A 26,725-nucleotide genomic window follows, 5' to 3' on the forward strand; every position below is an offset into this window, starting at 1 on the left:
GGGCAGCACTGAAAGATGGTAATGATGGGCAGCACTGATGAGGAGGGCACTAACAGGTTCCCTGAGCACTGATTGGCATCAATGGTGGCATGGGTGGGCATCCCTGGTGGCTCTAGTGGCATCCCCCAAGGGTCTGCACTGGTAATCAATGCTCTGATTACAAGCACAGACCCCCCCCCACACACACACACACTTAATTTGCATATGAATGCCATTTCTTCACAGCTGAAAGTGGCCCTCACCATGATTAGCCAGTTGATTGTGACCACTTGCTGGAATGTGTGCAAGCCAATGTGGTGTCATTTCTGGTCCAGGGCGAACGCCAATGTGCCATTTGCAATTTATTGTAAAGAGATTTTGCTTTATTTTAAAAATGGCGCACACAGACAACTAAAATGTATTGGAAATGTTTTACCCAGGCCAGTGATGGTAACCCTTAACCCCCCCCCCCCCCCCCCAAGATGTTTTTGCCCTACATTTCCCAAAATGCTCATGTACTCTGCAGTGTAGGTGAGCATCATGGGAAATGTTACAAAACACCTGTGTTGCCAAGGTTCATCATCACTGACCTAAGCCAACTAAAAAGGCGAGTGAGCGCTGTAGCAATCTTTTATTTAGTAATCATTTTTAGTGATTTTTTTTATTAAATGTTTTGGTTACATTCATCCACAGAGGCTGAAGGGAAATTTGGTATTATTCCTTAATTTATATATTTTTAGCTAAATATATACATAAACACTTTAATTTTTTCTTAAAATTTAACACACACACACACACACACACCCCCACCCCCACCCCCCCACACACACACACACACACACACCCCCACACACACACACACACACACACACACACACACACACACCCCCACACACACACACACACCCCCACACACACACACACACCCCCACACCCACACCCACACACCCACACCCACACACCCACACCCACACCCACACCCACACCCACACCCACACACACACACACACACACACACACACACACACACACACACACACACACACACACACACACACACACCCACACACACACCCACACACACACACACACACACACACACACACACACACACACACACACACCCACACACACACACACACACACACACACACCCCCACACACACACACACACCCCCACACACACACACACACCCCCACACACACACACACACCCACACACACCCACACACACCCACACACCCACACACACACCCCCACACACACCCCCACACACACACACCCCCACACACACCCCCACACACACCCCCACACACACCCCCACACACACCCCCACACACACACACACCCCACACACACCCATACACACTTTGCTGGAGTAAAGGGAGAAACCCTACCCATGTTCATACTGCACTGCCATTGCACACACACACAAAAAATACAAGAAATTGATTACATTCAATAGACACAAAAGGTATCTGAATTACATCCAGACAAATAAGAAAAGAAAACAAAAAACCAGGAGCTGTGTACAAATGAATAAGCTTTATTGAACATGTATAAAACATCAGTAATCACTCAAGCAAGCATGTGAAATGTGAAATGTGAAATGCCCCCCAAATCAAGTAATTTTTATTCAAATTACAGTGCAAAAAGATACAACATATGATGGATAGATAGAGCTTACAATATCCAAAAGTCAAGCAAAATAAGTTGTAGACACCTTAGTATTAAGCATTAAACATACCCAACATACTTTTATGTTAATTGTTTGCATGAGCCTGTCTTTCCATTTAAATACCATCAAATCAGTAGAACATACAGCTACACAGAGGCATGAAAATAAAAAAAAAACATGTATAGAGTACATAAAGACACACTTTGCAAAAACAATACCAAACTGTTAGAGCATGAAAAGTATTCATCCAAAAGAATACACTTACTGCAATATGGATCATTAGGCATGCCAGCAAACCCCCCCACCCCCAAAAGCAAATTCGGACATAAAGACCTGTGGCCCTTCCACAGGCCAAATGATATGATCTCATACATCCCTTTATATAACCTTGGTTAAACTACACCCACCCAGTATAGGAAACGCCCAGCAAAGTAATTAATTGGGTCTGTTGGTTCCTAAACCAAAATCACCAGTTCATTAATGAATGAGTGTTTGGCTGGCCATCCATGATCCAAGTTTCTTACAAGTCAACACACATAAGAAATGCTTTCAATAATCTCAGCATGAGCACAAAGTGGCTTTTTCATTTAGACTAATGCCTCGTACACACGTACCGATCGTCGGCCGACCGATCGGCCGTCTTTTGTCCAGGGCTGTCCTGTCTGTTGAAAACTGCAAAAGACTGCACACAAATTTTGTCGGCCAACAACAGCCAACTGCAGAAGTGATGTCATGTGATGGTTAACTTTCCGTGTGTTTTTTCTTTTCTGAGCATGCCCAGTCTTGCAAATCTGCTGATTGTCGGCCAAATTCTGTACTGACTGGCGAACAATCGGCCGTTCTGGTGTCGGCATACAAACATTTTAATGCTTGCACGACAGATTCTGTTCGGCCGAAAATGCGCTGTCGGCTGTCGGAAGCATCATACTAACAAGCCTACAATCGGCCGATCGGTCGTCGGCCTAATGTTTACGGCCGACAATCGGTATGTGTGTACGAGGCTTAAGGCTAGCCATACATGTTCCAATTTTCTTACAATTTTCTGTCCAATTTTCTTGAAATTTACCTTCAAGTATGTAGTACAAAGGCCTGCCTAATTGGATACAAGTGAATGTGTTTTTTAGCTTTGACCTCACATTATGTGGTTTGTGGTAGATTTACCAGAAAATTGTACAACAAAAGTTGAACATGTATGGCCAGCTTAATGGGCCATACACACTATAATGCCTCGTACACACATACCGATCTTTGGCCGTAAATATTCGCCCGACGACCGATCGGCCGATTGTAGGCGTGTTAGTATGATGCTTCCGACAGCCGACAGCGCATTTTCAGCCGAACAGAATCTGTCGTGCAGGCATTAAAATTTTTTTTGGCCAACACCAGAACGGCCGATTGTTCGCCAGTCAGTACAGAATTCGGCCGACAATCGGCTGATTTGCAAGACTGGGCATGCTCAGAAAAGAAAAAACACAGGGAAAGTTAACCATCACATGACATCACTTCTGCAGTCGTCTGTTGTTGGCCGACAAAATTAGTGTGCAGTCTTTTGCAGTTTTCAACAGACAGGACAGCCCTGGACAAAAGACAGCCGATCGTTCGGCCGACGATCAGTACGTGTGTACGGGGCTTAAGATTTTCTGAAGACTTTTTCCTTTAGATTTACCAAAACCATATAATATGAGGTCAAACCTAAACACTTTCAATTTGTATGCAATCTTGCAGGCCCTTGCACTACATAGAAAAGGTAAATCTGAAGGAAAAAGTCTTCGGAAAATCTTATAGTGTGTATGGCCATACATGTTCAATTTTTGTTGTACAATTTTCTGATAGATTAACCACAAACCACATAATGTGATGTCAAAGCTAAACAACACTTTCACTTGTATCCAATTAGGCAGGCCTTTGTACTACATACTTGAAGGTAAATTTCAAGAAAATTGGACAGAAAATTGTAAGAAAATTGGATCATGTATGGCCATACACACTATAAGGTTTTCTGAAGACTTTTTCCTTCAGATTTACCTTTTCTATGTAGTGCAAGGGCCTGCCAGATTGCATACAAATTGAAAGTGTTTAGGTTTGACCTCATATTATATGGTTTTGGTAAATCTAAAGGAAAAAATCTTCAGAAAATCTTATAGTGTGTATGGCCCATTAGTCTTAATAAAAAAAGCCACTTTGTGCTCATTCTGAGATTATTCAAAGCATTTCCTATGTGTGTTGACTTGATGTAGTAATTTTTTTTATATATATATATATATATATATATATATATATATATATATATATATATATCTTTTTTTTTTTTTTTTTTTTGGGTTGTTGAATTCTGAGTTCTGGGGTTGCACTGCATATGTTCAATCAATTTGCAAATTCTCAGATTTGCAAGCTGAAACACTGCTATTTTTCAGAGTGTAATGTGGCTCTATATAGGAAGCAACACATATGGCTCCCCACTCAACAAATATATTAATTTCACACATATACAATGTTTTATTTTTGGGGTGTTGCTTGTCATATATAACAACAGACAGTTGTAGGTAGTTCAGGGATTTGAACACCCAAATACATTGTTGCAAGGCAGCTGTGCTAACCACTTGGATATTTTGGTCAGTTTATTTAATCAAGCTCAAGCTCAATACATATTTGCAACATTTTTGCAAAACACAATTTACACAAACATAATCACTTTGTTACATTTATTTCATAATATATGCCACTGATAGTTTCTTAGCCTATCAATTTAAGTTTAAAATACAAATTTTTCACAGAAATAAATGTTTTAAACACCTATATATAATTTCCAGCATGCAGGATTATTTTTAAAAATTTGTTGATTTTATACAGTTTCACTAAACTAGGTTAATTATTTGGGAATTGTGGTCTCTGAGGTTTTTTTTTTTTTTAGTTTCTTGTTATCTTTATACCAAGCATACATGCACTGGCACCTTAAGAGCCCATTCACATTGAGGCGACACGACTTCGGGGGGTGACCTGTGAAGTCGCGTGCACCGCTGTGCACTGCGACTTGCAGAGACTTCACATACTGGAAGTCTATGCAAGTCGCTCCGAGGTCGCCCCAAAGTGGTACAGGACCCTTTTTCTAAGTCGGAGTGACTTGTGTCGCTCCTATTAGAACGGGTCCTGTACTACTCAATGGACCCCGACATACCGCGACTTGTCAGGCTGACAAGTTGCCTGACAAGTCGCGCTAATGTGAATGGGCTCTAAAAATTAATATAGTTTGATTCAATTAGTCCATCAAAAAATTTTAATAAATAAAAATTATTTGAGCTTGAATTGGGTCTAAATAGAATATATATATATATATATATATAATTTTTTTTTTTTAAAGTACAAATCACACATGCTTTGAAAAAAATGTCATTAGCTTTAGGTAGTTAAGTGGTTAGCACCGCTGCCTTGCAACAGTGTATTTGGGTGTTCGAATCCCTGAACTACCTACAACTGTATGTTGTTATATATGACAAGCAACACTAATACGGCTTCTCCCCAAAAATGAAACATTGTATATGTGTGAAATTAATATATTTTTGGGGTTGGTTAGATATAGGAAGTAACAATAATATATAGTTTTTTGCATATATATATATATATATATATATATATATATATATATATACACACATATGCAAAAAAACATATATTATTGTTACATTCTATATCTAACCAATCCAAAAATATATTAATTTCACACATATACAATGTTTAATTTTCGGGGAGGAGCCGTGTTAGTGTTCCTTTTCATATATATATATATATATATATATATATATATATACACATAGGCAAATCAATAAATAAAACATATATATATATATATACATATAATTATTTTTGGGTATCTATCTATCTATCTATCTATCTATCTATCTATCTATCTATCTATCTATCTATCTATCTATCTATCTATCTATCTATCTATCTATATATATATCTATATATTATATATATATATATATATATATATACACACACACACACATATATATATATATTTATGTATAGATATATATTTTTTTGTGATTCATATATATATATATATATATATATATATATATATATATATATATAGACATACATAGATATGTGCAAAAAAAAAATTAAAAAAAAAAAAAAAAAAAAAAAATTTTTATTAGCGCCGGAATAGCGCCGTTTTACCGCGAATTTGCGGCGGTATTTGCCGCAAATTCAATAAAACTCCCACTAACGTTTTCAAAAACGTTATTTTCAGCCTAGTTTTTGGTTTGGAGCATGCTCACATGAGCTATCTGCCAGAAATTGACTCTGGAGCTATTTTTGCATTTTACACTTTTATTAATATCTTTTTTTCTACTTAACATTTTCACACAGTTTAAAAGCAGTTTAGCTCAAAATCATATAACACATATTTCCCACACATTTTTTATTTTTTTCCTGCCATATTTTGTGATTTTGAAAAAATTAGTCCACCTTTTAGCTGGACTGTTTTTAAGTCCAGTCCTGACATTAGTTGATCTTAATGAATCTCACAGTTGGCGTTATTTTCCGCCCGCCGTTCTTTGAATACCAATTTCAGACTTAAAAATTCTCCGGTTCACAAAATCCCGCCGAAAAGCCATTTCTCCGTACTATGAATCAGGCCCTGTATGTGCAGAGTTAGTTAACATTATACAAGACTATTTTAGCTACTAAAAGATTTGTAAAGTAATGCATATTGAGATGCTCCCACCCAGCTGTACTAAATCACTACATAGCATACTTAAGCCTGGAACACACTATGAGTTTTTTTGCTGGATTAAACCAAAACAACTGTCAGCTCCGGTCAGAGCCGCTGTACTAACTCTGCAAAGTTAGTATAGCGATCCTCCCCGCTGACCTGTTGTGTTGTGACCGGGGGTGGCCCCCTGCCAGAACAGTCCAATCAGCGCTCTCCACCAATGAATAAGAGCGCTGATTGGGAGGCGGTTTTCCAGCATGCTCGTCCGACAAAAGCTGGCCGATGTTTTCTGACATTCGACCCGTGTGTATGGGGCTAGAGGGTGACTACACTTATCAGAACCTGCACTTCTGTAGACTCTATGCCACTGCCCCAGCACCTGCTGCTGTTTGTTTCACTAGTGGGACACACCCACCATGACTTCTCTCCTTCCTGTAAGACCACTTAGGTACACTCTATGCTTAAAAAAACGTGGAGCACCAACGGATTGAGTTCAGGGGTCTCCAGTGAACAGTACTGTTAATACTACTTCATACAAAGACTTTGTAGACAGTTGTGCTCTTCCATCCTTGTGGTAACCATGTGTAGAAGACCATTTTCTGTTCTAGCATGGCTGTAACCCTGTGTATAAAGCCATGTCCATAAGGACATGGTGTGACTAGTTTAGGGTAAAGGAACTCTTGTGTCCTGCACAGAGCCTTGACCTCAATCCTACTAAATACCTTTGAGATTAATTGGAATACTGATTGTGAGCCAGGTCTTCTCATCAAACATCAGTACTTAATTTCACAAATGTTCTTTTGGCTTAATGGACACATACTTCCACAGACTTGTTTTCAGTTTTGTGGAAAGCCTAACCAGATGAGTGGAGCCAGTTCTATAAAGTCATGGTTTGACCAGTCTGGTGAGGAGGAACTAAATTGTCCTGTACAGAGTCCTGACCTTAACCCTACCAAACACCTTTGGGATTAATTGGATCGACAATTGTGAGCCAGGTCTACTCATCCAACATCAGTACATGACCTCACAAATGGGCACAAATTCCCACAGACACCTTCCAAAATCTTGTGGGGAGTCTTCCCAGAAGAGTGCAGGATGTTATAGCCACAAAGTAAGGCAACTCTATATTCATGCCCATGGTTTTGTAATGGGATATCCAACAAGCCTATTAAGGTTTGATGGGTGGGGGAGCTGAAGTGGCCTACACAGAGCCCTGACCTCAACCATACTGAACACCTTTGGGATGAATTGGAACACTGATGGTGAGCCAGATCTTCTCATCCACAATCAGTACCTGACCTCACAAGTGAGTACAAATTCTTACAGACACACTTCCACGAATAGCGGAGGCTGTTATAGCTACAAAGAAGAGACAAATCCATACTGTCCATTGTAATTGGTAGTGGGCATCTTTATAGTAAGTGGTTCCATGGTTTTGGAATGGGTTGTTGTTTTGGTCCAACAAGCACATATTATAGAAGGGACATATCCATGCTAATACACAATGTTAACAGGCGCTTGATCACATATCGAACCAAAAGTCCATGGAGTTAAATGTCATTAATGGCACAGGGGGAGAAAAAGTCCACCATGTAGGGCAGCCATCCAGAAACCAAAAGCCAGGGGTTCCACAGGGCTAAAACAAAGACAGACAGACAGACAGGCACTTGCCGTGAAGAAGGAGCGCGGCTGCCCTCCCCCAGGCAGCAAGCACACTCGGAAACGCGTCGCATGCAGATGACATCATCCAGGTTTGACTATCCACCAAGCCTCGCTGTCAAGCAAATACACCGAGCCTACTTCCTGGTTCTGACCTTGCCGTACAAGCCGGCCACGGCGAAAGGATTTCGGCTCCAGCAGGACGGATGTCCATGACCGGATGATGTATACTTCTCCACACTGGAACCTTGTTTTATTGGCATGAATTTATGCTTACTAAAGTGAGTGCATAATTTGATTCATTAAACCTGTTGCATAAAGTCTACACTTAGAGGCGCCTCTGTCTGTCTTTGCTATATCCATGCTAATGTCCATGGGGTTGGTGAGGGGAGCATCTCTATAGTAAGGCCCATGGTTCCATGGTTTTGGAATGGGATGTCCAACAAGCACTGATACAAAAGGGACAAATCCATGCTAATGTCCATAAGGGATGGGGATGGTGAGGGGGGCATCTCTATAGTAAGGCCTATGGTTCCATGGATTTAGAATAGGATATCCAACAAGCACATATCTTGCAGGTGTGATGGTCAGGTGTCCTCTAACCTTTGGATATATAGTGTACCTGCCTCTCCAGTCAATCACTTTTCAGCACAGTCACTCCCACTGAAAAGCGGATGTCATATTTCAAATAATTAAACTAGCTGAGAGGAAAAAAAAAACAATTTAGTGAAATTAAAGTACATGGTGTGATCTGGAGAACATTATATCTGTGTAGATTTATTGATTAGGGTAGTAAATACAGACTGTTTGACGGATTACCTCTCTCTACCATCTGCCTTATACTCTTTCCTCTTTCTTGTGTCCAGGTCACATTCTGCGCCAATCAGGTGAAGAAATATGAGTTGGCATTGGTGGTGGATATAGGCGGTATAGGAGAGGAGGTCCTGGCTTTGCCGATCACTGCCAGGTATATCACACGTTGGCATATTTCAGGCTGGTATATAAGCTCCAGGCCTTGCACTTGGTAACATTGTGCCATTGTATACAGGTGTGTGGTGCCACCTCTGTTTGTGGACAACCTCTCCATGAAATTCAACCGCTGTTTCCTGCAGTACCCATATGAGAAGGCAGTGACCATAACCAATCCCAGCCATCTCCCAGGGTGCTATGTTGTTGTGTCACAGGTGGGTTGTCATATGTTTTTGGGAAGGATCTGCTAGCTGACCTTCAATTATTGTGTGTAATGTGTGATGGAATCTGAGAAGGATCATGTGTTCTGTTCTCATTTGGCACAGGATCCGGCATCCCTCTCCAGTATCAACTTTTACAGTCCTATTCCCCGTGGTATCATTGAGCCTCATAGCAGTGTGGATGTCCCCATCGTGGTGACAGCCCAGCGAACTGGCGAGCACAGCACCACAGCTCAGATTGCAGTGTTTGGTGGAAGCGAGGCTCCTCTGGTAATGGCAAATTTTTCCATCAGCCCAACAGAACTGTTTACCTGACTCCCCTTCCCCCTTCCAGGAGTGTCTAAAAGGAAAACTGTCAGTGTTACATGGCAGTAAGATTATGATTGGCTGCAGCTGCAGCTGGATTTGAATTCTGAGCCTTCCTAGGCTATAGGGCTGATCTGTGACCACAGATCTGTGGCTTTTCAGTTCCCCGCACCATTTTTTACAAATAAAGTTTATCATATGTGTAATTAAAATGAAAATGTGAGATTATGAAACTAACAGCAGCCCTCCTATGTAGCAACCTATTCTCCATTCAGGGTTTTTTCTTCACACACTCTGCATACCTTATCCTGAACCCTATGAAGAAGTGTCAATGGGGTTGATTTTGTGGTAGGTGCATATGTGCTCTCTGGGGCTCTGTATAAAAATACTCATGGGAAGAGTATATTCTTCTTACAGGAGGTCCTTCTGCTGTGTACCGGAGAGGGGCCCGTGGTCCATGTGCATCCTAGTGAGCTAGACTTTGGCAACATCCCGGCTCTGACTGATGTCTCCAGGACCATCCACCTGAGTAACCAATCACTGATTCCTGCCCCCTTCCAGGTCACAATGGTAAGTACAGCTTAGGAGATACGGGGATGCAGAGACATGTGTGCTAGAGTAGGAAGGAATGGTGGAGGACACAATGATAGTGAGTGACAAGCATTGAGCTACCAGATTGTAAGCTTTCATGTCTAGAGCATTATACTTCAGCACAGGCAGGGAGGTTCCAGATCTGTGTGTGTTTTAATGTCTGTGTTCCCATGGTGACTGATAATTACATACTACTGCCATGACTGCCTGATAATTACTACAATAAACAGATTATCATATCCTTCTATCTGATAGGGAAGATGAGGTAAGATTTACAGTCCCCTATCACTGCTGGCTGGAGATCATTTACTGTATATAACAAGCTGCGTCCCTGGCTATGTACCCCAAGTCTGTGCTTCATCCCCAAATCCTACTCCTCCAGTTCACTTTATATCCTGTGCTGTGAAATCCATACCCTATGCTTTATTCTGCTCTCCTATACCTTAACCTTATACCTTGCACTTAAATCTCATATTCTGGGCCTTAATCCCATATCGTACACCTGAACCTTGTATTTTCTGCCCCTTCTCTATAACCTACACTTCAATCTACATATCCTTTGCTTTCAACTCGTACTCTTTGTCTTAACCCCATATCTAGCACTTAAATCCCATGTCCTGTGCTTTAACTCTATTTCCTATGCTAATATCCTCTACCTAAACCCATGCTTTGTGCATTAATGCCATTGCATGTACCTGGATCCCATATCCTGGATGTCATATCATACACCTGAACCTTATATTATCTGCCTTTACTTCCATATCCTGCACTTAAACCCCCATACAGTATCTCATACTTGATCCATATATGCTGGGTCTCAACCTTGTACCCCATTCACATATCTTGCAATTCAAGCAGACATACTAAATGTTAGAATCAGGTTTGGATAATATGGCAGTCATCATGATCTCCAGGTAGATGTTCTCTGGCCATTGATCTTAGTTTAAACAATATCACAGCCATTGTTATGTCCAGGTAGATGTTCTCCTTGAGCCAATGATCTGAGTTTGGACCATATCACAGCTATTGTCCAATCCAGGTAGATCTTCTCCTCCAGCTAATGATCTGAGTTTGGACAGTATCACAGCTATTGCTATGCCCAGGTACAGTAGATGTTCTCCTCTAGCCAATGATCTGAGTTTGGACAATTTCACAGCTATTGTCATATCCAAGTAGATGTTCTCCTCCAGCTAATGATGTGAGATTGGACAGTATCACAGCTATTGCTATGTCCAGGTAGATGTTCTCCTCCAGCCAATGATCTGAGTTTGGATAATATCACAGCTATTGCCATATCCAGGTAGATGTTACCCTCCAGCTAATGATGTGAAATTAGACAGTATTACATCTAATGCTATGTCCAGGTAGATGTTCTCTACCAACTAATGATCTGAGTTTGGACGGTATCACAGCCATTGTTATGTTCGAGTAGATGATCCCCTCCAGACAATGTTATGAGTTTGAGTGATATTAAAGCTATTGTAGTATCTAGGTAGACGTTCTTCTAAAATCAATTATCAAAGTTTGGGCGATATCATGGCTATTGTTATGTCCAGGTAGATATTCTCCTGGTGATCTGGGCTGTAAGTATATTCTTTTTTCACAGACGAGGAAGCGCTCTCTGTGGCGTGTGGAACCCAGCTGCGGTGAGGTCCCTGCAGAAGGAGAGACATGTTTGACTCTTATAGCTTTTCTAGATGACACTGTGGCCTTCAAAGACACTGTTCAGCTGGTGATCACGAACAGCAACACCTACCTCATTCCTGTGTATGCCAATGGAACTGGAACCACTATAGTCACCGACAGGACTTTTGCTCCAGTGTTGGACCTCGGCGCTCATTTCAGGTAGCAAAATCTACGATGTCTTTCCTAATCATCTCTCCAATTTACTCATATCTAGTGATTGCTTTTCAATTTCTTTTGTGTCTAAGCCGCTTCAATTATTTTTAGGTGTTTCTATCCCTCTGGTGCGTTGGAAAATGTATTTATTATCCATTAAATTTTGGGACAAATGAGCAAAGGTGGGAAACATTTTGCTGATTTAAATAAAAATGGGGGCAGGGTGTAAGATAGTAGCCCGAGTTACTGGTCATTATCCAGAAGGCAGGGTGTCATATGGGGGTTGAGTTTATATTCATTATCCTCGAGGCAGGGTGTCAGATGGTGGCTGAGTTACTGGTATCCAGGAGGCACGGTGTCAGATGAGGGCTGCGTTACCAGTCATTATCCAGAAGATGGGGTGTCAGATGATGGCAGAGTTACAGGTCATTACCCAGGAGGTGGGGTGTCAGATGATGGTGGGGTTACTGGTCATTATCTAGGAGATGGAGTGTCAACTAGTGGTGGAGTTAATGTTCACTATCCAAAAGGTGGGGTGTCAGATGGTGGTGGAGTTACTGGTCATTAGGCAGCATACTCCTTAGGGACCAGCCTGGATTTTTACTGGCGTGAGAGAGAGAGGCAGTAAAATGGGGGTGAGATTATTACCTCAAGTGATGTCTCTCCCCTCTGATGGCTTAAAGGGAAACTCCAGTCAAAAATGAAAATGTTCCTATTAATAGAATGTTCAATATTTGATATTCAATCTATAATATTATTAATAAATTAAATATTATTATTAATTTAATAATTTAATACCTTTAATAATTTAATAATTAAATAATAAATTAATTTAATAATATTATTATTAAATTAAATTTGATATTATTATTAAATATTTGATATTCAATCTTTGATATTATTCATTTTCTGGCTAGCTGCTTGTGTAGCTTAGAAAGTCTTATCTAAACTAGACAATCAGCTTCTTCCTGTTCTTCACCGACAATGCTATCTCTGTTTATCTGAATTTGCTAAGCTTTCTTTTACTTCCTGAAAAGGTTGTTGGTCTTTCTTAGACAGGCATGCCTAGACCCGTCCAGCCCCACCCCCATCCCTCCTATCCTTCACCCCGATCTCATGATCTCCTCCTGTCTTCATAGCCTTGTTTAGGCTAGCAGCTTTTCCTGAGCGGGGGGTTCACATGACGCAATCTATGAAAGAAATAAGGTACAAAGGAACATCTTTGAAAGTTTAGAAGGATACGGATCCATTTATATTGTTAATTACATGTGAGTAATGAGTTTTAAGCTCCGTTTCCACTAGTGCGACTTGTCATGTGACTTTGGACATATAAAGTCGCATGACAAGTCACAGCCCATTGATTTAAATGGCACCTGTTCCCATCTATGCCCCTTTGAAACTCAGCGACTTTGAAAAGGTGCCTACACTACTTTGATGCGACTTTGATCCAGAGAGTGTAAAGTTGGATCAAAGCTGCACTCAATGTCGCACTCTAAATCTAGTACTAGTGGAAACTAGTACTAGTTCTAAAACTAGTGGAAACGTAGCTAGGTTAGAGTGCGACTTTGAGTGCAGCTTTGATCCAACTTTACACTCTATGGATCAAAGTCACATCAAAAGTTGCATCAAAGTAGTGCAGGTACCTTTTCAAAGTCGCTGATTTTCAAAGATGGGAACGGGTGTCATTGAAATCAATGGGCTGTGACTTGTCATGTGACTTTGTGTGTCCAAAGTTGCATGGCAAGTTACACTAGTGGAAACAGAGCTTTAGTCTACGTTTCCACTATTGCGATTTAGAGTGCAACTTTGATGCAGCTTTAAACCAACTTTACACTCTCTGGATCAAAGTCACATCAAAAGTTGCATCAAAGTAGACCTGGTACCTTTTTAAAATGCTGATTTCAAAGTTGCATATATGGGAACGGGTGGCATTGAAATCAATGGGTCGTGACTTGTCATGCGACTTTGTTTGTCCAAAGTCGCATGACAAGTCGCACTAGTGGAAACGGAGACTTAGTGTGGTTGCCTGAACTATGATGATTGTAGACGAGCACTTCCAGGTATACTGACAGTTCCCCCTCCCCGTGTGAATTATTTTTTAATTTTCTCATGAATTAGGATGTACAATGCATACTTACCAATGAGAGAACACTGGGCGGGAACCTTTGATCAGCTCCTCCCATCTTTTATACGCCCACTGGCTACACACGAACAGTGCCCCTCCCTGGAAGTGATGTCACTAGCTTACATTAACCACACCCACTTGTTGCTCTTGGACTCAGAAAGAAGAGGAATTGAAGTCATGTGACAGCACTGAAAACTGCAAAATAAAGGTAGAAGATCTGGGATTTCTCTTTCATTCATTGACGGACACAGCTCCTGATCTTCATAACCATTGGGTTATACTGCCCCCTACAGGAATAGGACACTAGGCAGAAAAATAGTCTGGCTACGTCTATGGGCAGTCTTAGGGGGTATACTCCCTCTCTCTGCTATAGTTACTCAGTTTTTTCTGCCTAGTCAGGAGTAAGGACCTAGTTCCTTGCTGGGATCTCTGATCCTGGCAATTTTTTCTTTTTGGATAGAATTTTTTTCTTCTGGATTTTTTCCTGTGAGATCTACAATCAACTGCCGGACTGGGCGACGGGCTGAATAATCTAGAATCCTCAGATAGTGAGGAGGATTCCTCCACATCTGCAACCATGCATGAAAAGGCGCTGGTGGAAGCACTTATTGTGTCTGTGCGTGAGACCTTGAAGATGGAGGATGCAGCTGCGACGGCGCAAGTTCCCTTTGGCACTCACAAGCCATCTAGAGCGGAAAAGGTGTTTCCTTTCCCAGACTATTTTGATAGAATTTTCGCTAAAGAGTGGGGACGACCAAAGCGTCCCCTTGGGGTCCCTAAGCGGTTTACTAGACGTTACCCCTATGAGGAGTCCCTTATTAAGAAGTGGACTGTTCCACCCGTGGTGGACCCTCCGGGTTCCAGATTAAACAAGGCAACCATGATTTTGGTTGAAGAGTCCACGGCCTTTAAGGATCCAGCTGACAGGAAGGTGGAGGCTGTCGTCCGCAATATGTACACTCTGGCTGGTTCGGCACTGAGGCTGGTATTCACCATTGCCCTGGTGTCGCAAACTCTGTGGGCTAAACTTTTACACCATGACCTGGAAGGAGAACAGCTCCCCCTTGCCTTTGCTGAGCTGGCAGACCAGCTGATCCTGGGGCTGCAGTTTATCTGTGATGTTTCTTTGGATGCGGCTCCCCTAGTGGCTCTGCTCTCTGTTTCGGCAGTGGTCCTTCGGTATGTCTTTTGGCTCAAATGCTGGTCTAGGGATCACACTTCTAAAAAAGCCTTGACTGATCTCCCCTTTCAAGGGCATCGCCTGTTTGGGGCTACCCTGGATGACATCAATAAAGGTCTCACAGGGGGAAAGTGTACCTTTCTACTAAGGTAAGCAAATACTTTTCTTCCGCAGGCTACTAAGGGCAAGGAACCTCTTCGTAGCCGTGGGCCCTCCTTCTCAGATCATAAGACGTTTTTTCATCCCTCAGGGTCGACAGTCAAGGGCTCAAAGCCTTTCAGGGCCTCCTCTGGAGGATCCAAACGAACCTGGTCTGGCAAGCCGAGAGCGGATTTCTCTAGACCTGTGGACAAGGCTCCTTCAGCATGAAGGTGCGCCCTCACCTGTATTGGGGGTGGGGGGACATCTTTGTTGGTTTTCTGACCCGTGGACTTCCCTAGAACAAGTCAAGTGGGTCCCCAAAGTCATTTGGTCCAGCTACAAGATCGAGTTTTATTCTTGTCCCCTGGCTAGGTTCTTTCCTTCCAACTTGTGCCTGTCCCTGGACAGTTTACAGGGTCTGCTTGGGACAGTAAAAGACCTGTTGCTTCAAGGAATGATTGTCCTGGTTCAGACTTCAGTTTTTACTCAAACCTGTTTACAGTGCCCAGGAAGGAAGTCAAGGTGGGTCCAATCCTGGACCTCAAGACGCTCAACTGCTTTGTGTGGGTACAGAAGTTCAGGATGGAGTCCATTCGCACAGTGGTGGCATCCCTGCATCAGGGGGATTTTCTTGCCTCTATTGACATCAAGGATGCTTACTTTCACATTCTGATATGTGCCGGTCACCAGCGCTTCCTCCGCTTTGCTGTGGGAGAGGAGCATTATCAGTTTGTGGTGTTAACCTTTGGTCTCGAATCTGCTCCTCGGGTCTTCACAAAAGTGTTAGCCCCGGTGCTAGAATTGTTACGCCAACAGGGGATCGCGGTACTGGGCTACTTGGAAAACCTTCTTCTGTGGACGGAGTCTCTTACTGCTCTGATGGAAAACCTGGAAATCACCATACGAACTCTAAGGGAGTTCGACTGGATTCTGAATTTTTAGAAGTCTGCTCTGGTTCCGCCCGCAAAGCTGGACTATCTGGTTCTGACTCTGGACTTAGCCAGAGTGCTCCTTCCTCTGGACAAACTCCAAAAATTGCAGGCTGCAATTCGTCTCCTGCTGTCCAGCAGATGGTCATCCCTCTGGACTTGCATGCGGGTGCTGGGCCTGATGGTGTCTACCTTCGAGGTGGTTCAGTTTGCACAGTTTCGTACGAGGTCCCTGCAAAGGGAGATTCTGGCCGAATGGGACAAGACTCCGCAGATTCTGGACAATCAGATCCGGCTGAGCCGGGGAAACAAAGGAGTCCCTGATATGGTGGCTTCACTCTCCAGCGCTTCGGCTGGGCAAATCCTTCCTTCCCTTGTATTGGACAGTGGTCACCACAGATGCCAGCCTATCCGGCTGGGGAGGCGTCCTCGGCAGACATTCTGCTCAGGGAAACTGGACTCTGGAAGTGTCCAGACTACCCATCAATGTCTTGGAATTCCGAGCGATCAGACTGTGCCTGGACCATTTGACAGATCGTCTTCAGGGATGTCCAGTGCGCATTCAATCGGACAGTGCCATGGCCGTGGCTTATGTCAATCACTAAGGGGGCACAAGAAGTGTCCTGGTTCATTCCAGCCCTCTCCGCCATACACATTCCCGGGGTGAAAAACTGACGGGCGGATTACCCCAGTCGGCAGGCGTTGGACGGGGAGTGGTCTTTCCATCCGGAGGGGTTTTATCAATTGTTTCTCTGGTGGGGCATCCCTGAGGGGGGATCTGTTGGTGTCTCAGCTCAACATAAAGGTGCAGAGGTTTGTGGCTTGGTCAGGGGATCCTCTGGCAGACCCCACAGACACGCTGGTGGCCCCATGGGGTCAGTATCATCCTTTTTACGCCTTCCCTCCTCTCAAGCTTCTGCCAATACTTTTACGCAGGATCGAGGAAGAAAGGATTCCAGTCATCTTAGTGGCTCCGGACTTGCTTCACTGGGCTTGGTATGCCGATCTGGTGCGGCTGATCACCGACGTTCCTTGGAAGCTTCCTCTCAGGGAGGATCTGCTGTCCCAAGGACCAATCTTCCATCCTGCCTTACAGTCGCTGGCTTTGACGGTTTGGCTGTTGAACGCCAGGTGCTGATAAATAGAGGTTTACATGATTCGGTGATTCCAACGCTGTTAAAAGCTAGGAAATCTACTTCTAGGAAGATCTACCATCGTATGTGGAAGACATACAATGCATGGTGTGAGTCTCTTGAGGTTCATCCTCGCTCCTTCTCGGTAGCTCGGATCTTGACCTTCCTTCAACGGGGGTTGAACAGAAATTGGCCTTTAGTATCATCAAGGGCCAGGTGTTGGCTTTGGCGGCCTTCTTCCAATTACCCTTGTCCACACACTCCCTGGTGCGTACCTTTCTTCAGGGTGTCAGACATTTGGTTCCTCTAGTGCGGTCTCCGTTGCCACTTTGGGACCTCAATTTGGTGCTTTCGGTCCTCCAGAAGCCTCCCTTTGAGAATCTTCGGGAGATTCCCTTGCTTACACTGTCTCAGAAGGTGGCTTTTTTGGTGGCTATCTCCTCTGTGCGTAGGGTGTCAGAACTGGCGGCGTTATCCTGTCGTTCAACAAACTTGGTGATTCACAGAGATAAGGTGGTTCTTCGCCTCTGTCCGTCGTTCCTCCCAAAGGTTGTCTCTAATTTTCATTTGAATTAAGACATTGTGTTGCCTTCCCTATGTCCCAGGCCTTGGATGTGGTCCAGGTAATAGGGTGTACCTGGCAGCTATAGGAAATTAGACTCACTATTTGTGCTCACGGATGGGCCTCGGAAAGGGTTGTCCACTTCCTCTATGACCATGTCCAGATGGATCGGACAGACGGTTGTTCGGGCCTATTCCATCAGGGGTTAGGTTCCTCCTTTTCCTGTCAGGGCGCACTCTACTCGGGCGCTCAGTGCCTCCTGGGCCTTCCGTCATCAGGCGTCAGTGACGCAGGTTTGCAAGGCGGCCACCTGGTCGTCGGTGCACACTTTCACAAAGTTCTATAAAGTGGATGTGTTGACATCTGCGGATGCCTCCTTTGCCCGCAAGGTTTTGCACTGTTATTACATTTGAAAAATGAAAAAAATTGGTTAGATTTCCTTCAGATTTACCTTTTCTATGTAGTGCAAGGGCCTGCCAGATTGAATACAAATTGAAAGTGTTTAGGAAAAAGTCTTCATAAAATCTTATAGTGTGTATGGCCATACACACTATAAGATTTTATGAAGACTTTTTCCTTTAGACTTACCAAAACCATATAATATGAGGTCAAACCTAAACACTTTCAATTTGTATTCAATCTGGCAGGCCCTTGCACTACATAGAAAAGGTAAATCTGAAGGAAATCTAACCACAAAAGTTGGATAGCGTGTATCCAGCTTTAGGCTGAACTCAGCTTACAATAATGATTGCAGTAGAGAATTTAAGGTATTAGACTGTACTTCCACTTTCAAATTGCAAACTATACAAGAATTACGTTACAAACTATAAAAAAGAGGCTTTTGGATAAAGCAAAGGGGTGCTTTCTGCAGATCTGGGCCACCTAAACACTATTCCCCTCGATTCATCTCATCAGATGGCAGAAAAGAGGCCAAAAACCAGCAGACTCCTCCAAAGGATATAGAAGGATGCCTGACAGTTTGAATAAATCTGATACATAGAGTAATTGATTTTGATTCAATACTTTTAATATCTGATGTATGGTAGTATTCCAAGATTCTGTGTTTATCCTGTATCAGCAACCCATAAACACCCCATCACCCAACTCTTGTACTGTTATTACAGGGAATTGGCAGCCACGTTGTTCTGGTGCCATGTTGTCACATCTCCCCAGCTCTGAGCTACTTGTAGCTCTTCTCCACATGAAATCACAGCTGATGTGGATGTTTGCAGCTCCTTGTGGCACAGAGGAAGTTCAGTTCCTCTGCTGACATTGAGGGGCGTTCATGTTTGCTTAATGGGTATCTAGACACCCTGCAATCTGCCTGTGTAGTGAACCGATCGCATTGTGATTACACAGACTGGGCACCGTAGGTGGCTGGTGCCAGGTGCCAGCCTTGGCATTTTAATGAACATGATGCCGGCACATTGTGCCAGCGATGACAGTTAAGACATGCAGTATCTAGTGTCAATGGAAAGTTTATGGGCAGTTGAGCTTGTTGGATAGGGGCTGGCATCTCTCCCTTTGTAAGGGGACATAGAATCAGGTTCCTCCTCTCCTTTTCTGGGTCTTTTGTTTGGGGGCTTCATCTGATACCAAACTCATTGTGCGTTACATCAAAGCACTGCACAAGGATGGCAACCTAATGCCAATATAAAGTATTGCTTAACCCCCCAGTCCCTAAACTTGGCTGCCGTCACTAAGCGGGAATGAAGGCTGCTGGGCACGGCTGGTACAGACACGGTTAATGAGGAGATGTAACCTCTTGCTTTGTGTCTCCTGCTGGTTCTGCTTGTCAGCATCTTTGTTATCCACCCAGCCGAGCATAATAAGCGGCCATGGAATATAAAACCTCTGAAACTTCATCTGAGAAGCCGCAGTAACATTAGAAGCCGAAGAGAGCGCAACCTGAGTATAGCGTGACCTCTCAACGCTTCACCTTCCTCCTGAATGATGAGTAGCTCATACACGTGTCTAACTTATTATTTTCTGTATTCATACGCATGGGATTCCATCAGTGAGAGTTCTACATTTATAGTGAATGTCCACAACCACCATACTGAAAAGAGTACCCCAGAAAGACAGAAATGTTTACACTCTATGACCACTGTCCTCCGATGACACAGGAAGTGAGGCTGGGGTTCAGAGAGGATGGCATACAGATTGAGGCGGAGAACCAATGATAAATTCAGAGTCCAATATACAATATGTGCTGTCCATCTATAACCAGAAGGGGGAATCCCTATACTGACCTAATTTATAGGAGCGTCATCAATACCAGCAATCTGTATTACTCTGCAACTGCCAACCAGATTTATAGACTTATATATAGATATTTCACTTATTTTCCATGGAGGGCTTCAGTGTGATTGGTTGGTATGAGGAAATATGGAAGGTTATTTATAGGTGTTCAGTATAGCATCCGCCTGTCCTTCCACAGGTAGCAGTAGCTTGTGGCAGTATAGATTGTGTTACTGTTCTGATAAAGAAAGTAACAAGCTCTGCTCATGGTGAAGATATTGAAGGTTTAATTAGATGATAAAAGCTGCAAAGTAAAAGTAAAGATTAGCCAACAGAGAGATTACCTTGCACAGAGATCAACAGACATAGCAAGTGTGCCAAGAACCTGAACCACAATCAAAACCAGAGGCTTTTAAAGTGGTTCTAAACACTAAAGGATTCTTTTTTACCTTAAAGGAGAAGTATGGCCAAAGCTTTTTTGGTCATAGTTGTATGGATCACAGGGGTTCAGTTCATTCTGCACTTCTGTGATTCGTTTTCAGCCAACAACGGGCTGAAGTCCACTGTCAGCTAATGTCACAGAGCCAGTTCAGGCTCTGAAAAGATCCTGACTATATGGATGGGATCCACCCAGAAGCCTAGATCAGCACCTTGCTCAGTCACTGAACAATCCACTGAGAGCCTGAGCCAACCCTTCCTGCCCCCTTAAAGGAGAAGTATGGCCTTAAAGGAGAAGTATAGCTTCAGCCCTCTGTCGGCTGACGTCACAGAGCTGACCAATCTAGGCGCTGAAAATATCTTGACTATATGGTCTGGATCCATCCAGAAGCCTGGATCGGCACCTGGCTCAGCCTCTCAACAAACCGCTGAGAGCCTGAGCCAGGCACTCCCGCTCCCTTCACAGCCCAGCACTCCAGTGAGTGCTGGAGGAGAGAGCAGAGAGCCGCTAACTGACAGTCCCAGTTTTCTGCTCAGAGCAAAGGGGGAGAACTGAACAATCAAACACTGCTCACTACAGAGCTGGCGGGGGCTTTTTACTTTCATGCAGAGAATGCTTCATCCACCTAGGTGAGTATAGATGTTTAAATCCTTAACTTCACTTAATGCATTCTCTGCATTAAGGTAAAAAGCCAGGCACTGTGTGCTCTCCCCACTCCCCCTCCCTAACCCTAACCAAACTCCTGTATCAATCCAGCACTATTCACGGCTGCAGGTCCTCTCTCTCTCTCTTTCTGGTTTCCCAGGCTTTACTAATAGCAGTGGGAGCCATTGGCTCCTGCTACTGTCAATTAAAACCTGTGAGGAGGGAGCTGGGGGCAGGATGGGGCCAAAATACATGATGTGTGGCTATGGACACACACAGCCTGGCTCGGGATTGAGCCTGCATATCTGCACCATAGCAAGCAGCTTGCTATGGGGGCAGACACAGAACAGGAGGAGCCAAGAGTGCTAGTGGGGGACCCTAGAAGAGAAGGTTCAGGGCTGCTCTGTGCAATTACAGTGCACAGAGCAGGTAAGCAAAACATGTTTGTTATTTTAATTAAAAAAAAAAGACTTTTCAAATACTTTAGGCTCCAGCCTTTGACAGTTGCCATGTAGGACCCTCCCAGCATAAACATTTTACATATTAAAACATTCCCTTAAGAATTTGCACAAGCCGCACATCGTTATTTACAAAAGAAGTACATTTTTGCTGTCTCTGAACACCCTATCAGCTTGATTGACGTCCAGACTCATTGTAGAACAGGGAAATTTACAGTCTATATGTTGCACAAGACATTTTGAAAAACCCCCAAAACAGCAATCTGTTCTAACATTTTTCTGTAAAGTCATTCTAGCAAGCAAACCTGTTATATAAAAATCCTAACATTAGCATATAAGCACTTAGTTATGTAATTTAATCATTAGTAAAACATATACTATAATTATTTTCTCCATCAGCAATGGCCTGTATGTTCTATTTCTGTGTGAGTTTTGTGCACTCTATGTATTACAGTGCCGGACCATGCCGATATCACTTCACAATGACCAACCGTGGCCGGCGCACACACCAGCTGTACTGGACGACAGAGGGATTCCCTCAGTTCCGCAAACGCCAACAACTGCCTAGTCTCAAACCAGCAGCCCCTCAATGTGAGCCTCCAGAACCAATCTTCAGGCTGTGGCCATCACGCATGGAGCTGCACCCAGGACAGAGCATAGATGTGGTTCTACAGGGAACATCTGACACTCCTAAGGTGAGAAACATTGAGGGAGGACTTGGCTGCGAGTTGGGAAATCACATCCTTTGCTAGTACTAATACGATATGTTAGGCTGGTGCCCCCGAGCGGTGATGCTTCAATATAGTTAGACAATAATCGAAGGGGATCTGCAGTCATTGACACATGGTGGGCATTAAAAAGCTACCTAATCCCCATTCAGAACTGCCATCACAGTGCCATGTGTAGGGAAGACTTCCAGTGACAATTTCCTTTGTGGCTTTGAGATCTCATGTGCCTGAATGCCATGAGCCACTAATGAAAACAATGCTGGACAGTGTGAAAAGGTGTGTCACTATAAACCATATTTTTTCACCGTGTCCACCAATAGGTATGGCACAGTGGCACACTTTCCATGGTAGAGAAGTCTGTAGTTAGCTGTGCTTCCCTCACAGCACAAGAAAACCCAGTTAAACTACAGTGAGGAGTGTGAGTATCTAATGTGGCAGACTGCTCAAGCATTGGTATTTTATCAAACTAGCATACTCAGATATGGGTAATTGATCAGAGCAGGATACTCAGGTATTGCTAATTAATCAGAGCAGGATACTCAGGTATTAGTAACTTGATCAGAGCAGGATACTCAGGTATTGGTTATTGATCAGAGCAGGATATTCAGGTATTGATAATTGATCAGAGCAAGATACTTAGATATTGATAATCTGTGAGAACAAGATACTCAGGTATTGGTAATTGATCAGAGCAGGATACTCAGGTATTATAATTAATCAGAGCAGGATACTCAGGTATTGTTAATTGATCACAGCAGGGTACTCAGGTATTGATAATCTATGAGAGCAGGATACTCCAGTATTGGTAATCTATCAGACCAGGATATTTAGATATTGGTAATTTTTCAGAGCAGGCTGCTAGTGAATTGGTAATCTATAAAAGCAGGATACTTGGGTATTAGCTTACTGTAAAAACGCTTACTGTACAAACTAAGGTACGTAGGTTTGGACCAGAAGGTGAGTACCTGGATAGAGAACTGGCTCCAGGGGAGAGTGCAAAGGGGGGTGATAAATGGGGAGTACTCGGATTGGGCGGGTGGGCAAAGTGGGGTCCCCCAAGGTTCTGTCCTGGGGCCAATCCTGTTTAATCTATTCATAAATGACCTAGAGGAGGGGATATCCAGCACAATCTCGGTATTTTGCGGATGATACTAAACTAAGCATGCCAATATCTTCTATGCAGGATGTGGAAACTTTACAAGCGGACCTGAACAAAATAATGGGGTGGGCAACTAAATGGCAGATGAGGTTTAATGTTGCAAAATGTAAAGTAATGCACTTGGGCGTCAGAAACACGAAAGCAAGCTACTCACTAGGGGGGGAACCTCTGGGTGAGTCTAGGTTGGAAAAGGACCTGGGGGTACTAGTAGACAACAGGCTTGGCAGTGGCATGCAATGCCAAGCTGCTGCAAGCAAAGCCAACAAAATACTGGCATGTATAAAAAAGGGGATTCACTCCAGAAATAAAGAAATTATTCTGCCACTCTACAAGACTCTGGTCCGGCCACATCTGGAGTATTTCGTCCAGTTCTGGGCACCGGTCCTTAGAAAGGATGTGCTGGAACTGGAGAGAGTCCAGAGAAGAGCAACAAAAATAATTAGGGGAATGGAGGACATCAGCTATGAGGAAAGACTACAAGCATTGAACTTATTCTCTGTGGAGAAGAGACGCTTGAGAGGGGATATGATATCAATGTACAAATACTGTACTGGCGAGGACCCTAGCATAAGGAACAAACTTTTTAGAGAAAGGGAATACAATAGGACACGTGGCCACTCACTAAAACTAGAGGAAAAACGGTTTAACCTTAAAATACGTAGGGGGTTCTTTACTGTCAGAGCAGTAAGGATGTGGAATTCTCTTCCACAAGCAGTGGTATCAGCAGGGAGCATCGATAGTTTCAAAAACCTATTAGATGGGCACCTTAAAGACCACAACATAAAGGGGTATACAATGTACGGTTAACAGCAAACACACACACACACACATCATAGGTTGAACTGGATGGACTGATGTCTTTTTTCAACCTCACAAACTATGTAACTATGTATTGCTTTAAAACAAGTAATTGGGGTTACGGTCATCTCTTTGTGTGGCAGCTGGTGAAGGAGCGTCTGCTGGGACAGGCCATCATTGGGAAGCAGTCTGGGAAAGAGAAGATTATGTCCGTGGACGTCATCTGTAATTTCATTGCTCCACTCCTTGACCTGTCTACAAAGAAACTTCACTTCTACGTGGAGAAGGTGACACTTTGTCCTTCAGTCTGCTCTCCTTGTTATATAACCATCATATGATCCACTTACCAGTAGTTTCTCTGCATCTCTTTCAGCAACCAGATAATGAATTGAAAGAAAAATATGAATCTGTGATCCTGAAAAACATTTCATCACTGCCATTGACAATATTTGTATCTGTGAAACACCCGTTCTCTATCGGCTTTGGTAACAACCCCTACACTGGTAAATTACAGGTAAAGAATCCAAAAACATTTGTCCATGAATTTTCACCTACACAGACATTCCTACAAACATTAGTATAGCACCCCCCTAGGTAGGTGCTAGGTAAAAGCATATTATGCTCCTTCTGCTTATCAGGGGAACCTGATCTATTAGGTTGCCTGTTGCATGTTCCCAGGTGTGATTCACTGGGTCTGAGGGAGTGTCCCCACTGTATCCAATAAGGGAGCTTGTTGGACAGTGGAGGAAACCCAGCCAGTGACGCATTAGCTTTTGTGAGAGTCCCAGTGGGAGGGCATTCTTGCAATGCATCCTGGGATTGCTCATAAAAGCTGAGGGGACATGTGACAGGGCATCTTTGGCAGGAAGCAGAGTCCCAGGAGGAGGCTGACGGCTGTCTCTCCTCCTGCTGTATGAGGAAATTTGTCATAGGCAGTCGGCCTAGTGAACTAGGTGTGGAGCTGAGCTGCAGAGGATCCAGTGAGGCTGACAGTAGAGCTGCTGGCAGAGTCTTCCGGGAAAAACAGTGTCCATGAGTACCAGGGGACTTGCCAAAGGGTTTGCCCAGGAAGGGGGACCACTCCAATGAAGTCTGAGGATCAAGGGGTCAGCTCACGCAGAGTGTCAGAGTAAAGGGGTGCCATGTAAAACCCTGAAGAGTAGGGACAAATGGGGTGCCAAGTAGGACCCTGAAGAGAGATTCACAGTACAGTACAGTTCATCAAATCCTTCTTCACTTTAGTGGCAAGGTGAAGCAGCGGCCTTGTCACATTCAGCTATATTCAGCAGTCCCAGAAATTGTGCATAGTTTATTCAGTTGGAGTATCCCACGCTTTCCCTTCTCCTATCCAAGTTCTCAAATAAAACAACAAAAAAACCAAAACAATCTAGACTGTTTTCTGACTGAGCCAAGCACATTGAACATGCTATATTGTCAAGTTGTTGCTATGGGTAACCCAGGGGAATCCGCAACCAGCAGCTCCCATGGGAGTAGTGCTACATTAGATATTAATCAGACAGTCTGTTTTTTCCTGTTTAGTTGGGTTTTCAAATGTAGCAGGGCCTGTTTCAAAGGTGCTTCACTGACCAAAAAAACCGACTTAAGGCACTGATACATGCACTGGTATACTCTCCTTGAGCCTAGGGGAACCTCCTAACATAGAGGTGCTACTTACTTCAGCCATACCTGTTTTCCCTATTTTGGGGTTTCTATGCCTGTATTTAATCCAGTGTCATTTACTGATATGTACTGTTACTACCCTGCTATGGTTCACTGTGTTGGATGTTTTTTCTTTCTTCTCGTTTTTCTGTTGTTTGTAATGAAAAGTTTTTCTAATAAAAATTATCTGATTTAAAGAAAAAAAAATCAGACAGTCTGGCTCATCATCAGGTGATGACCTCTTATTGGTGGGACCCTAATCTATCAGCTACACAGCTATCATGGGGAGAACAAGCAGTTAGGTGGATTGGAGAACTTGACCAATGATCTGTTTCCTTCTTTGTGTGATTTAGCCTCTATCTCTGCTAGTCAATGCCCCCTCCCCCCCACCACCACTACCTCGATTGAAGCAAAAATGATGCCTTAAGCTGATTGGTTGCAGTCTATGTTTGCCCATCAAATTTCTACCTGGCTTCTTTGATCTTCAGATCTCAGTTTGTGCCAGCAGGGCCACCCATCATGGACCAAATTTTGATCTAGCCAAGTAAATCAATTCTTTCTAT

General features: G+C 43.4%; 1 protein-coding gene across 1 annotated transcript in view; it reads left to right on the top strand.

Annotated features, from left to right (window-relative positions):
• Positions 1 to 26,725, top strand: part of HYDIN (HYDIN axonemal central pair apparatus protein) — a 140,344-nt gene that overhangs the window by 44,469 nt on the left and 69,150 nt on the right. The window contains exons 14-21 of the mRNA XM_082269560.1: positions 8,906 to 9,006; positions 9,088 to 9,223; positions 9,335 to 9,499; positions 9,953 to 10,105; positions 11,733 to 11,971; positions 22,273 to 22,513; positions 24,647 to 24,790; positions 24,877 to 25,017. Coding sequence (XP_082125686.1) covers positions 8,906 to 9,006; positions 9,088 to 9,223; positions 9,335 to 9,499; positions 9,953 to 10,105; positions 11,733 to 11,971; positions 22,273 to 22,513; positions 24,647 to 24,790; positions 24,877 to 25,017 — 1,320 coding nt within the window. The remainder of the gene's footprint in view (positions 1 to 8,905; positions 9,007 to 9,087; positions 9,224 to 9,334; positions 9,500 to 9,952; positions 10,106 to 11,732; positions 11,972 to 22,272; positions 22,514 to 24,646; positions 24,791 to 24,876; positions 25,018 to 26,725) is intronic.

Source organism: Pelophylax lessonae, assembly GCF_965119305.1.
Source record: "Pelophylax lessonae genome assembly, chromosome: 10".
Classification (NCBI taxonomy): Eukaryota; Metazoa; Chordata; class Amphibia; order Anura; family Ranidae; genus Pelophylax; species Pelophylax lessonae.